The 14,157-nt window shown below is 43.0% G+C and overlaps 1 protein-coding gene across 1 annotated transcript in view; it reads right to left on the bottom strand.

Annotated features, from left to right (window-relative positions):
- PREP (prolyl endopeptidase) overlaps positions 1-13,395 on the bottom strand; it is a 162,269-nt gene extending 148,874 nt beyond the window's left edge. The window contains exons 1-2 of the mRNA XM_026653937.1: positions 13,248-13,395; positions 8,310-8,384 (exon numbers count right to left, since the gene is read on the bottom strand). Coding sequence (XP_026509722.1) covers positions 8,310-8,384; positions 13,248-13,292 — 120 coding nt within the window. The 5' untranslated portion in view covers positions 13,293-13,395. The remainder of the gene's footprint in view (positions 1-8,309; positions 8,385-13,247) is intronic.
- Between the last annotated feature and the right edge of the window lie 762 nt (positions 13,396-14,157).

The following is a 14,157-nucleotide window of genomic DNA, read 5'->3' as shown; positions in this document are numbered from 1 at the left end:
CGGTACTGTGGACGCGGTCCGCCGACTTCATGCACTTAGAGCATTTTAGGTGAGGACACACACAATCGGCTGCATACAACCGGTTTCTATAAAACCGGCTTCTATAAATCCGACCTAATTCTGTAGTGTAGACATAGCCTTATGCAGTAGCAGTTACTAATGGAGGCAGCCAGGTTCTCCCTTTCTTCTAGTTGCTTTTACACACTTCAGGCCTGGATAACTCTGTCTGGGAGCGCTGTCCCACTTCTGTTCGACGTCCAGCAAGCCTCCCCCTCACAGGTGAGCAAAAGCCTTCTTAGCGCAGTGATACTCAGACTGAGGCTCCCAAGCCTCACTTTAAATTTCACCTTAAATCCTCTTTTTCTCTTTAGTTTATGACAGACACACATTTCTGGTGACACATTTTGCAATACTGGGTATCACAGTCACTACATAAAAATAAGATGTATAGTATTTCTTCTGTTGTCCTTCAAAAGGTAATAAGCAAACCTCATGCACACAGACTGAACTGCATACAATAGAAACAGAGGAATAAATAAGAAAAGGAGGCCGTAAAGCTGAGAAGTGCTCTTCCTGCCTATTTTTATGCTGGATTATAAAGATGTTCTAGCCCTGTGATGAAGTAACAAATTTTAGCTCAATGCCACCCAAAGCATTATTAGTCACCGACCATATATTATGCCATAACATAAACCAGATTTTTTTTTTCAAACTCTCTAAAATATATTACAATGTCATAAATGACGGTCTCATCATACTATAAAATAGGATATGGTGTGATCAAAAAAGCTTCAGGAGAAAAAAAGGCATATTGAAGGTTAGGATTTAAGCTTGTAGGCATATGAGTGCACAGAAGTGGATACAGTACACAGCAACTAGCCCATTATTTTCATGAGCACATAGCTTATCCATAAATAAGAGAAAAGGGGGGGGAGGGGAAATAAACACACAAGCAATAAATGACAGACATTTGGAAGATCACCGGGATTAGTAAGAATTAACTGCAATTGTTCTTCAAGTTCTGAGGGTTGATTAAGTGATTTTAACTTATTTATCAACAGTGCAAAATGTGCCTAAAATGTAGACTTGAAGGGATTATCGGAAGTGTTTTTCCAATTTGTTTTTCCAAAACTGCAAAGTCTGATCACAAATCTCAATCCAATTACTTGTTCCAGTACATGCTCTATTGCTGTTGTCACAGCTGCTATATAAATGGACTCGAAAATGGAGTATAACAAAGGAGTATCAGAGGGGTAGCCATGTTAGTCTGTATCCACAAAAACAAATGAGGAGTCTGGTGGCACCATAAAGAGTAACAGATTTATTTGGGCATAAGCTTTCGTGGGTAAAAAACCCACTTCTTCAGATGCATGGAGTGAAAATTGCAGATACAGGCATATATTATTCTATATATAAAACAATCTGTTACTCTTTATGATGCCACTGGACTCCTTGTTGTTTTTAAAGAAGTACCGTTTCTCCGTGACCCCACTATTCAGCAATTCTATATGGTTTCCTTTATTACGGTTATTTCCTGTCCTGCATGCACTATCTAAATATAGGGGCTGGAGAGGGAAGGACCTTCCTTCCTTGGGTAGGATATTCTTCTGTCCCATTTTGTGGTGTTTATATTACTAGCAGAGTACATATTGAGGCACTCCACAGCAAGAAGTGATTGATAAGGTGGCAGTTTGCAACAATCAAAGTTACATGTCTGCTCATACGCCCACTATTCCTAGGGCATTCAGCAGCTAATGCTGAAGCTGGGTCTTTAAAGACAGCCAACCAACAGGAGAAACCTCTTGCAATTCACCTTCAAAGATAACACCCACTAGGATAAGCTTAGTATTCAGCTTATTTCCTAAGGGTATTGGTCTAAAAATCACAGTATTGCTATAGCAGATGCATGATTACTTTTGCCCCTTTGCCAAGCAGCAGCAGATGTCAGCCCTTGCTGATCAGTTTCGTGTCAGAGGTAAAATCAGTGACATGGGGTTAACGTATTACTACTATAATATGTTTACTTATGAAGTATACATGAGTCCTGGTTCCTTGAACAGAGATGGTCACGAATTGCTCACAGGCAAGTCCCTCTTGCAAACCTCAGGTATGGCACCATTGCCTCATCACCAAGCAGCAGCAGCTTCAGAACTGCCTCTCAATGCTCAGAGGATACTGTTCCTTGTTCCTTCCTGGAAACATCACCGACAGTCCACCCCAACCCCCTGTTCAGAGCTCCTCCTCTAGGATGGAATGGCCACAACGGGACAGCCTGGACATCAACCCTCTTCGTGCAGCTGCGTTACAAAGGAACCTCAGAAAAGGTTCAACTGCCCAGATAAAGGGCGAGTCATTTAGTATAATCTCCCTGACCCAAACAGTCATTGGGTAAGAGTTTCATGCATGTTATGAATTGATGTATAAGCACTCAGGATCACCTTAGCACATCATTACACTTTTGCTAAATTCAACCACTGTTATGTGTGTGTTCACAAGAACGTAATTCAATATCTGATGTAGATATCAATATTTTAATCATGACCGCATTTTAATGGTGACTGCTTTGGTCGCACTGGTAGGAGAGAATATCAGAGTTTTCAGTTTTAGCTTGGAATTTCTTTACTCTTGTGAATTTAAAGTAGGCTCTTCACATAATTTGACCTCAGTATTTTGCAGCCAATCTGCATTAGCAATAATAGCCTGATAGCACCAAGGTGGAGAGTTCAAACGCAGTATCTCTTAAATGGGTACATAACAGTGTAAAAAGAAGACAGCGAAGATTATCTATGGAGTTGGTTGGATGAAATGTTAGGTGCCTCCCCTCAGTAAGGATAAGCATGCCTGACTCAAGGAGAATTTGAAAATCATATAGAAAAAAGAGAAGATATTCTAGGATTCAGATCAGTCTAGCTACACGTGGTAGCATTTCTAAACAACATACAAAGGCACAACAGGATTGGAGAATGAGGTATGGAGGGGGTAAGTACGATTGTTAAAAAAACAAAACAACAACTTTTTTAAAGGTCACCTATATATACACATTAGCACCTACTTAAATAACAGAGGGTCCATTTGCATAAGAGACTAATTTTGATCTTGTTTGTTTAAAGTTAACATTAGGTTCTTGCCCCACCTTACCCTCAACTCAAGATTCCCTCTTTCCTTCCTGTTTCTAGGAAGGACACTATGCCCCCCAGCTGGGGTTGCTCACTCCAGCAAAAGCAGGGGAGGCAGCATCAGCTGCAGGCAACACTGACTCTATGGAGACAAATGACACAGGCTGCTCCTTCAAAGCAAAGCAGAAGACATAAAAGTGATCTATGGGGTCAGCTGAGTAAGATTTTATACCCTTTCCCGCCCGCCCGCCTTCCCCCCCCAAGTTACCTGGGGGACTGGGAGTGTTGAGAAGCACCCTCAGCCCACAAAGAAATGGAAAGCCTTTGGGCGAAGGGGAGGGATGGGCACAGGTCTCTGAAGCACCCTGGGTAGTCCAAACTTCTTACACCTTCAGTCCCTGCTTATTTGTTCTGCTGCTGGAAGCGTGGCTGTCCCTCCTCTTCCGCCCTACCCCTTTTGATGAGGAGGAAGACAGGAGTATCAAATTCCCTGCTCCCCGCAGGAGAGAGAAAGCAGACCCATGTCCTCTTCCCTCTGCTGCAGAGCAAGAGGCCAGTGAGGAAAGTAGGTAGACAACTACAAGAGGCTCTGCAGCAGCAGCTTAGCACGCAGGGCCAACATTTCAGCTTTTCTCAGGGTATGTCTGCTTTGCAATGTAAGCCCAGGGTTAGTGGGAGTCAAGTCAGCTGACCAATGTTAGGTAAACTTGGGCTTGAGCGTCTACACTGCATCTTAACCCTACATAAAAAGACTATTCTCACCTGTGCTTGAACCTAGGGCTCTGGCGTTCACACTGCAGTGAGAGATCCAAGTCGAAGTAACCATATTTTGGATTTCCTAGCCACCCTCCCCGCATCCCGAAATGTGGCCACTATGGCCCTAGGACTGTGGTGCACTGTGCGGAAAACTTTACTGCATGTTACCAGGAAGCAACTCGCTTTGCAAAAGGCTTGATCGGTTCACTCTCCATTGCAAACCCAGGAGGCTCTCCCAACAGTGTGCTTGCAGATCAGTGATCAGGAGTTAATGGTTTAATGCGGACCTGAGCTGCTGCCCTTTGGGTGGGGTAGCTTCCATTTACGATAGAGTGATTGCGGATTGTAGGGATAGAGAGACTAAGGAAGTCCAGCTGACTCCCAGGACCTGAGTCAAGCGAGGCTGTGTCTACACTGCAAAGCAATAGGGCTCAGACCCTGGGTGCCAACTTAAGTCAAGCTCGGATCCTCCAGCCCCGCAGGGTCCTGGGACCCTGAGTCTGAGCCCTGGGTTACTGCAATTGCAGTGTAGACAGAATGGGGTGGGGTGGGGGTCAGGCTGCTACTCAAAGCAAGTAATATAGTTCCTACAGCATCCGATAGTGAAATGGAATACTCTACCATATCCCTTTTATTTAATAAATCTATCAGAATTCTCCAAGCCCTCTTGCATTTTAAACTCTCAGCAGTATTAACCCCAGTGATGATATATTTCATCGGGGCCTTATCCAAAGCCCAATGGAGTCAATTGAAAGACTACAGTGGACTTTACTGGATGTTGGCTCAGGCCCTAAAACATTTGTGGTAGGAGCATAATACACTGATTTGGTCTTTTTTAGTCATAGTTATTTCTATAAGTTAACAATTGCTACTGATGCTTCTAGTACATTTCCAGCCATTATTCTTCAACCACCTTCTGCTTTATTAAATTTTTTGTAAATACATAAATAATATACTAGACATAATCTCACTAATGGGCTGCTACCCTCCAAGATCGATTAACTTTTAAATCAAGGCGCTGATCTCCATTTTCTATTTGACAGTACACACCAGTGCTTTAAATGGTGCAACCCTAAAATTATAGTTGTGACAGACACGGCAATTTCCTGAAACATCCTGGACAAACCATATTGAATACAAGAATGGCCATACTGGGGACATCTAGCCCATTATCCTCTCCCTGACAGTAGCCAGTGCCAGATGCTTCAGAGGGAATGAGCAGAACAAGGCAATTTTGAGTGATCCACCCCGTACCATCCAGTCCCAGCTTCTGTCCCTATTTCCTATCCCTTTCTTAATGGTTCCTAACATTGTTAGCTTTTTTGACTGCCGCTGCACATTGAGCGGGTGTATTCAGAGAACTATCTACAATGACCCCAGATCTTTTTCATGGTTACAGCTAATTTAGACCCCATCATTTTGGATGTATAGTTGGGATTATTTTTTTGCAACACGCATTACTGTGCACTTAACACTGAATTCACCTGCCTTTTTGTTGCCCAGTTACCCAGTTGTGAGATCCCTTTGTAATTCTTCACAGTCAGCTTTGGCCCTAACTATATTGAATAATTTAATATCTGCAAATTTTTCCACCATGCTGTTCACCCACTTTTCCAGATCATTTATGAATATATTGAACACCACAGCTCTCAGTACAGATTGTTGGGGGAACACCCTATTTACCCCCCTCAACTGTGAAAAACCACCATTTATTCCTACCCTTTGTTTCCTATCTTTTAAGCACTTAGTGACCCATGAGAGGACCTTCCCTCTTATCCCATGACAGCTTACTTTGTTTAAGAGCCTTTGGTGAGGGACCTTGTCAAAGTTTTTTGAAAGTTCAAGTACCCTATATCCACTGGATCACCCTGGTCCACGTTTTTGTTGACTCCCTTAAAGAATTCTAAAATATTGATGAAACATGATTTCCCTTTACAAAAGCAGTGTTGACTCTTTCCCAATATATCATTTTCATCTACGTGTCTGATAATTTTGTTCTTTAATATAGTTTCAAACAAACAAACAATTTGCCTGGTACTGAAGTTAGGCTTACTGGCCTGTAATTGCCAGAATTGCCTCCAGACCCTTAATTAAAAATAGGTGTTATATTAGCTACCATCCAGTCATCTGGTAGAGAGGCTGATTTAAGCAATAGGTTATATACCACAATTAGTAGTTCTGCAATTTAATGTTTGAGTTCCTTCAGAACTCTTAGGTGAATACTGTCTGGTGATTCATTACTGTTTAATTTATCAATTTGTTCAAAATCTTCCTCTCGACACCTCAATCTGGGACAGTTCCTCAGATCTACCACCTAAAAAGAATGTACTGGGTGTGCAGATCTCCCCCATATCCTCTGCAGTGAAGTCAGTGAAGACTGAGGCAAAGAATTCATTTAGCTTCTCCGCAATGGCCTTTCTTCCTTGAGTACTCCTTTAGCACCTCTATCGGCCAGTGGCCCCACTGACTATTTGGCAGGTTTCCTGCTTCTGATGTACTTAAAAAAAAAAAAAAGTTGCAGTTAATTTTTTTGTCTAACATGTTGATCTTCAAATTCTTTCATGGCCTGCCTTTTTATACTTTTACTTGAATTAAGTTAAGCCTTAACGAATTAAATTAAACCTTATTGAATTAAGCATTTTAGGAGTTCATATTAAAAATGCAAATATTTATGTATTATTGTGGGACTGTACGCAACATCTCTAGGAGGCAGACATGACTAATGCAAAAGCTGGCAAGCATTATGAGCTTCAAAGGGCTATTTTAGAACAATGGGACACAGGAGGAACTTGTGGATAAACAAATTTTAGTGGGATACCTAGAGAAATACCTGGGGGACGGGAATGCTAATTCCCCACTTCCGGGCCCAACCTATTAAAGCTACATCTTGAGGAAAATACATTGTCTGACGAATTACCTATTCACGGTTTTTAAGAATAAAAGACCCAAACTATAAAAAAAAAAAAAAAAAAAAAAATCACAGATTCATGGGCGTACTTGTTCTGAGCTAACAGCTACTGTGAACTTGTGACCACACAAAAAAATCCTTGGTGCTGTTTAAAGGATAGTACATCTGCCAAAGCCCTTATATAGAGTTTTGGTGATCTGGTAAGCTTATTAGCATGCCTGTAGATTTTTTTTATTATTTTAAAATATTGTCTCGGTAATGCTTTTATTTTAAGAATAAGTGTGCTTACTTAGGAAAAGCTGTGTTGTAACTTAAAGCTATGGGTAATTACACTGTTTACAGCCTCTGAGAAGAAAAACACAATGGGCCTGCTGAGGCAGTCTGACTTGCTGGGGAATTCAGTGTAGGCAGGGAATTGCGTAGTCTGGAAAAATCCTGGTCATGAGGGAAAGAGACATGTGTCTTTACCCAAGACAGGTGACAGCTGCAGAGTCGGAAGCCTGAGAGCATGTGCCCTTATTGGACCACGGGGGGGGGGGGGGGGGGGGGGGGAAAACTGGTGCAGTTGCCCTGAATTGTGACAACAGTCACCTTAAAAGAAAAAAAGTTAATAGCCATTTCAGACACTACTTCTGTCCCAGCCTTCCCGAGTTCCTATGACTATTTCTTATTTTTAATCAAATAGTTTTCTCCCTCCTGGTGCTGCATGAAAGACCTACTCTAATATGATAGCCTGACTACTTTTGGGCCAGTCCTGCAAACACTTATACACATGTGTAACCTTATTCACAAGAGTAATCCCAAGATCAAGAGCTATCTTGCTTATACGGGGGGGGGGGGGGGAGGGGAATGAAACTTTACACAAATTGCTGTCAAATACACAAACTAAAGAAAAGACAGCCTTCTTCCTCTATTTTGGCTACAGTAATTTTAGGTGTTAGAACATTTTGAAACAGAAATTTGAGTTCGGTAACCTTTAATATTCAGGAATCATCTGTCGATGTGGGGCAAGATTGCTGGAACAAGTTTTATAGTGTGGGCGGTGCTGAAAGCAGAAAGCATTATTTTGTTATTACCACTGCCGCACCCCGATGTGGGCTGCACTATAAATAAGATGTGAAGTATCTAAATTGTTTAATATCTTTATCTCTACATTAACAAAGTCACAAGATTTGGTGTCTTAATACCATTGTTTCATTGATATCAAAGAGTATTGTTACTGCTGACAATCTCCCTGCATTACAAAGTTACCAATATTTTGCAGGCCTACAAAGAGAGGAGTGTCAAAACATCCAATTTTATAGATTAAAAAGTGACAGGTTTCAGAGTAGCAGCTGTGTTAGTCTGTATCCGCAAAAAGAACAGGAGTACTTGTGGCACCTTAGAGACCAACAAATTTATTAGAGCATAAGCTTTCGTATGCATCCGAAGAAGTGGGCTGTAGCCCACGAAAGCTTATGCTCTAATAAATTTGTTAGTCTCTAAGGTGCCACAAGTACTCCTGTTCTTTTTATAGATTAAAAAGTTACCTTTGTTTGTTCACCATCAGGGTCTTCCAGCCAGCAATACGGGTCGCATATTTTACACCCATGGTAATCATGTACCTGAATTTAAGAGAGAGACATTTCTTTAACAAACACAAAAGCAAACTTCGTTTTGTTTTGAAATTAGCAAATGATCCACATCAAGATGAAGGCTCTGTGGAACAACAGATCTGGGAAGTAAGAAGCACCACTCGAGTAAACACCCCAGTAATTCCTGGCTCCAAAATGAGCAATATTCTATGGCCAGGAGAATGGTGGCCAAGTCAGTGCAGTCACAGTGAAAGAAAAAGTCAGATGATTATCAGGAGTTATACACACTGCTAGAAGGTACATATAAATCCTATACTCTTTTCATATGGGAAACCAAACCAAACCAACCATCATTTAACATCCTCTTCATGGTCTTGCTCAGCAATCTGAAGACACAATTAAGACGGCCACAAAACCAGTGTTCAACTGGAATTGTGACTTCATTTCACTAGTAACCTTTACAGTCACTCAGTAATTAAAGTTTCCAATTATTTAAGAGTAAGCATGTTTGACTGTAGTTGTTCTATCAGTATTAATGACACCAAGGAAAATTATTTAAGTAGTGGCTTGTCTACATGACAAGTTACTGCATGGCAAGGCAGGGTGTGAATCTAGTTCGGACATTTCAAGTTTTATAATTCACTCAGCTTTAAAAGTAGGAAGTCAAGCTGATCTTTTTGCCAGTATCAACTAAGGCTCCAATTCTGCAAACACTTCTTCTCATGAGGGACGTTAAACACATACCTATGTATTACAGGATTAGGGCCTAAAGTACTGCCTTTTGTGGGACAGGAAGGCGGGGGGAGAACACCAACCAGTTTTAATAGAACCTACATTATTTTTAATGAACATCAGTTTCACCATTTGAACACAGAGGTATTAAGTGTTAGAAATATATGTTCTCAATGTTGATGTACAGAAAGCAAAGTGAGAGTCTTACAGGTGCATCATCATATAAGATGATAAACTTTCTAATTTTCTGCATCTTTCATCATTTAGATTAAGGCCTTAATTTTCCAAGAGAGACTAGAGATTTTGGAGGCCTCAATTTTTGGATGCTAAACTTGAGACCCCTCAAAACGGTCTGATTTTTGGACACACTGAGCACCTGCACTATAGAATTCAGGCCATTTTAAAAGTCTCAAGTTGGTGATCCAAAAACCTGCAATACGCTAGTCACTTTTGGAAAATTTAAATCTCTGTTTTTTCTACATAAATTATATATGTAATTTTTTTAAAAGTTGCCATAAATTTAAGATTTAGTTTAGCTTTTATTTCTTATACCCAAACAATGACATTACTCTTTGGGGAAAATGCCACAAGTGATTCCTTTCTTTATTTGTCCTATGATTATACTAACACAGGGATCGGCAACCTTTGGCATGCGGCCCGGTTTGTTTACCTGCCGCGTCCGCAAGTTCAGCACATCCCTCAGCCCACGCCGCTTCCCGCCACCCCCATTGGCCTGGGATGGTGAACTTGCGGGCCAAACTTGCGGGCCAAACTTGCGGATGCGGCAGGTAAACAAACCGGCCCGGCCCGCCAGGGTACTTACCCAGGGTGCCGATCCCTATACTAACACAACACTGTTACCCTCTGTACTCCTGGGAGAATTCTGCACCAAAAAATTAAAAATTCTGTGCACAATATTTTAAAATTCCATAAAATTCTGCATATTTTACCGAAATAACTAGGGCTGTTGATTAATCGCCGTTAACTCATGCGATTAACTCAAAAAAATTAATCGTGATTAATCGCGCTGTTAAACAACAAAATACCAATTGAAATGTATTAAATATTTTGGATGTATTTCTACATTTTCAAATATATTGAGTTCTATTACAACACAGAATACAAAGTGAGCAGTGCTCACTTTATTTTTTATTACAAATATTTGCACTGTAAAAATGATAAACAAAAATAAATAGTATTTTTCAGTTCACCTCATAGAAGTACTGTAGTGCAATCTCTATCGTGAAAGTGTAACTTACAAATGCTGATTTTTTTTTTTTTGGTTACATAACTGCACTAAAAAACAAAAAAGTGTAAAACGTTAGAGCCTACATGTCCACTCAGTCATACTTCTTATTCTGTCAATTGCGAAGACAAACAAGTTTGTTTACATTGACAGGAGATACTGCTGCCTGCTTCTTATTTACAATGTCACCTGAAAGTGAGAACAGGCATTCGCATGGCACTTTGTAGCCAGCGTTGCAAGGTACACCGCTACCTCGATATAACACGACCCGATATAACACGAATTCGAATATAATGCGGTAAAGCAGTGCTCCGGGGGGGCGGGGCTACGCACTCCAGTGGATCAAAGCAAGTTCAATATAACGCGGTTTCACCTATAACGTGGTAAGATTTTTTGGCTCCTGAGGACAGTGTTGTATCGAGGTAGAGGTGTATTTACATGTCAGATATGCTAAACATTCGTATGGCCCTTCATGCTTCAGCTACCATTCCAGAGGATATGCTTCTATGCTAATGATGCTCGTTAAAAAAATAATGCATTAATTAGATTTGTGACTGAACTCCTTGGGGGAAAATAGTATGTCTCCAGCTCCATGGTTTTACCCGCATTCTGCCATATAGTGCATGTTATAGCAGCCTCGGATGATGACCCAGCACATGTTCATTTTAAGAACACTTTCACTGCAGATTTGACAAAACACAAAGAAGGTACCAATGTGAGATTTCTAAAAATAGCTACAGCACTCAACCCAAGGTTTAAGAATCTGAAGCGCTGTCCAAAACCTGAGAGGAACAAGGTGTGGAGAATACTTTCAGAAGTCTTAAAAGAGCAACACTCAGATGCAGAAACTACAGAACCCGAACCACCAAAAAAGAAAATCAACCCTCTGCTGGTGGTATCTCACTCAGGCTATGTCTACGCTATCGCTGCAAGTTGACCTACGCTACGCAACTCCAGCTACGTGAATAACGTAGCTGGAGTCAATATACCTTAGGTCGAGTTACCGTAGGGTCTACACTGTGGGCGGGTCGACTGGAGAAACTCTCCCGTCGACTTACCTTACTCTTCTCATCGGGGGGGGGGGAGGGGGAAGTAGAGTACAGGAGTCAACTGGAGAATGATCTGCTGTCAATCTGGCGGGTCTTCACTAGACCCACTAAATCGACCGCCGGTGGATTGATCTCAGAACGTCAATCCCGGCTGTAATGTAGACATAGCCTCTGATGATGAAAATGAACATGCGTCCGTCTGCACTGCTTTGGATTGTTATCGAGCAGAAACTGTCATCAGCATGGACGCATGTCCTCTGGAATGATGGTTGAAGATGAAGGGACACATGAATCATTAGCACATCTGGCACATAAATATCTTGCGACACCGGCTACAATGGTGCCATGAGAATGCCTGTTCTCACTTTCAGGTGACACTGTAAACAAGAAGAGGGTAGCATTATCTCCTGCAAATTGTAACCAAACTTGTTTGTCTGAGCGACTGGCTGAAGTAGGACTGAGTGGACTTGTAGGCTCTAAAGTTTAACATTGTTTTATTTTTGAATGCAGTTATTTTTTGCACATAATTCTACATTTGTAAGTTCAACTTTCATGATAAAGAGATTGCACTACAGTACTTGTATGAAGTGAATTGAAAAATACTATTTATTTTGTTTTTTACAGTGTAAATATTTGTAATCAAAAATAAATATAAAGTGAGCAAGGTACACTTTGTATTCTGTGTTGTAATTGAAATCAATATATTTGAAAATGTAGAAAACATCCAAAAATATTTAAATAAATGGTATTCTATTATTGTTTAATAGCAAGATTAATCATGATTACATTTTTTAATCGCTTGACAGCCCTATAAATAACACAATATAATCACACTCCTGCTGTCAGCACCAGCAGCACAGGGGAACATTAATCTGGATAATTCTGCATTGCACAGTGGTGCAGAATTCCAGTAGGAGCACCTCTTTAGTTCTATAAAACTAAAACAAAACGTAAGTACCATTTACTGGACAAAGATTATACTTTTATTTATCAAGGGTGTGAAATCTAAAGCATTACTGCCTGCTTAGCTGAAAAAAAAAATAGTGAGGGTTGTGAGAAAACATTTTCAAGTTTGGGATGAAGCTCACAGTTCAGAACTGTTAAGTACACATGTTGCTGACAAGATTTGCCTTTCACTGACACCAGTGCTACAAACCGCACCACATCATACAATACTGACAGCGATTAGCAACAAAAATAATAAGCACAATTTTATAACATCATGCTAACAAAGTTTCCTGAAAGAAAACAAAAACAAAGGAAAGACCCTTGTCCAGCTGGCTCAGATAGGGTGACCAGATGCCCCGATTTTACAGGGACAGTCCCAATGTTTGGGTCCTTTTCTTATATAGGCTACTATTGCCCCCCACCCCATCCCAATTTTTCACATTTGCTGTCTGGTCATCCTAGGCTCAAAGCAAGCACTGCTAACTAGCATATCAGGCAGGTCACTTAGCCTCTCACTGAAGGGAGAGCCTCAATATCTACATCTGTAAAATGGGGTTGCTAATACTCTCCTAACTGATAGGGTGGGGAGGGGACATTCCGGTTTACACAGCATTTGGGGCTCCCCAGCTGGAAGGCCCTACCGGAGTGGCCGAAAACACAGCGCACTGCCCCTCCACCTAACCCCAAGGGAATGCCATTTCCTCAGCCTGTGCCCCGCTCCCCTCTGCGGGCAACAGCGGCAGAGACAGTCCCAGCCCTACCTTGTCAGTTCCCAGCACGCCCGGCAGGCGCAGAGCCGGGGCCGGCCGGGAGCAGGGCCCCACGTGCCGGGCAGGGGCTGGGCAGCTGCTCGGGAGCAACCCGGGGGTGCCACCCGCCCATTGCAGACAAAGGCGGCGGGGTCAGGGCTGTACTCACCGCAGCCTCGTCGCGATAGGCCTCCGGGTACTGGAAGCTCTGCATGGTGCGCGGGCGCCACGGGCCGGGCGGGCGGCGAGAGGGGCTAGCTCGGCGCTGGCTCTGCAGGCGGAAGCAGGCGTGGAGCCGCGCTCAGGTGGAGCCGGCAGCCAAGACCCTCCCACCCGACAAGAAGCGGCTGCGCTGGCACCGCTGCGCGCAGCCAAGAGGGCTGAGTGTGCCGGGGAGCCGGCAGCGCAGCGAGCACAGCGCCCTCTGCAGGGAAGAGGCTGCACCGGTCCCCCCCGCCGCGGCTCGCTCGAGGGGCTGCGGGGACATTGCCCGCTTGGTGGCGCTGTGGCATCCTGGTGCAGAGCTCCGCCCGCTGCTCCTCCGGTGGGCAGTGCACCGAGTGAGGCCGGAGGCGGGGATGTGCGCCCACCGCAGAGAGCGGGAAGAGAGAACGCTAGTGGCCATGTCCTGCCCAGCTCCCCAGAGTGCCAGCCGGGAGCAGCCCCTGTACACAGCAGAAGATGCTGGGAGGGAAGGACAAAAACACTGACCCCTTCTTTCCCTTCCAGCATGTAGCCGGGGGTGGAGCTGCACGTGCACCAAGCACCTGAGAGCTTGTCTCCACATGAGCTGTTCCGGAATAGCTCCCAAGTGTGGACACCACACCCGGAATAACCGTGGGGTTTTTTGTTTGTTTCAAATTAGTTTGAGTGATTTGGAAGTGGATAGAACTAAACCAGAACAAGGCACTGGTATTCCAGAATAGGAGAGTCCACATATGGGGTTATGAAAGCTGGCCCCCTTTAAATTCACACCCTAACTTATTCTAGGGTTACCATATTTCAGCAAGCAAAAAAGAGGACGGGAGGAGCCCCGCCCTAGCCCCGCCCCCGTCCTGCCCTAGCCCCGCCCCTGCCCC

This window comes from Terrapene carolina, unplaced genomic scaffold (assembly GCF_002925995.2).
Source record: "Terrapene carolina triunguis isolate 2854851 unplaced genomic scaffold, T_m_triunguis-2.0 Scaffold42, whole genome shotgun sequence".
Taxonomy (NCBI): domain Eukaryota; kingdom Metazoa; phylum Chordata; order Testudines; family Emydidae; genus Terrapene; species Terrapene triunguis.
The sequence above is the reverse complement of the archived record's forward strand: the minus strand, read 5'-3'. Positions and strand labels throughout refer to the sequence as shown.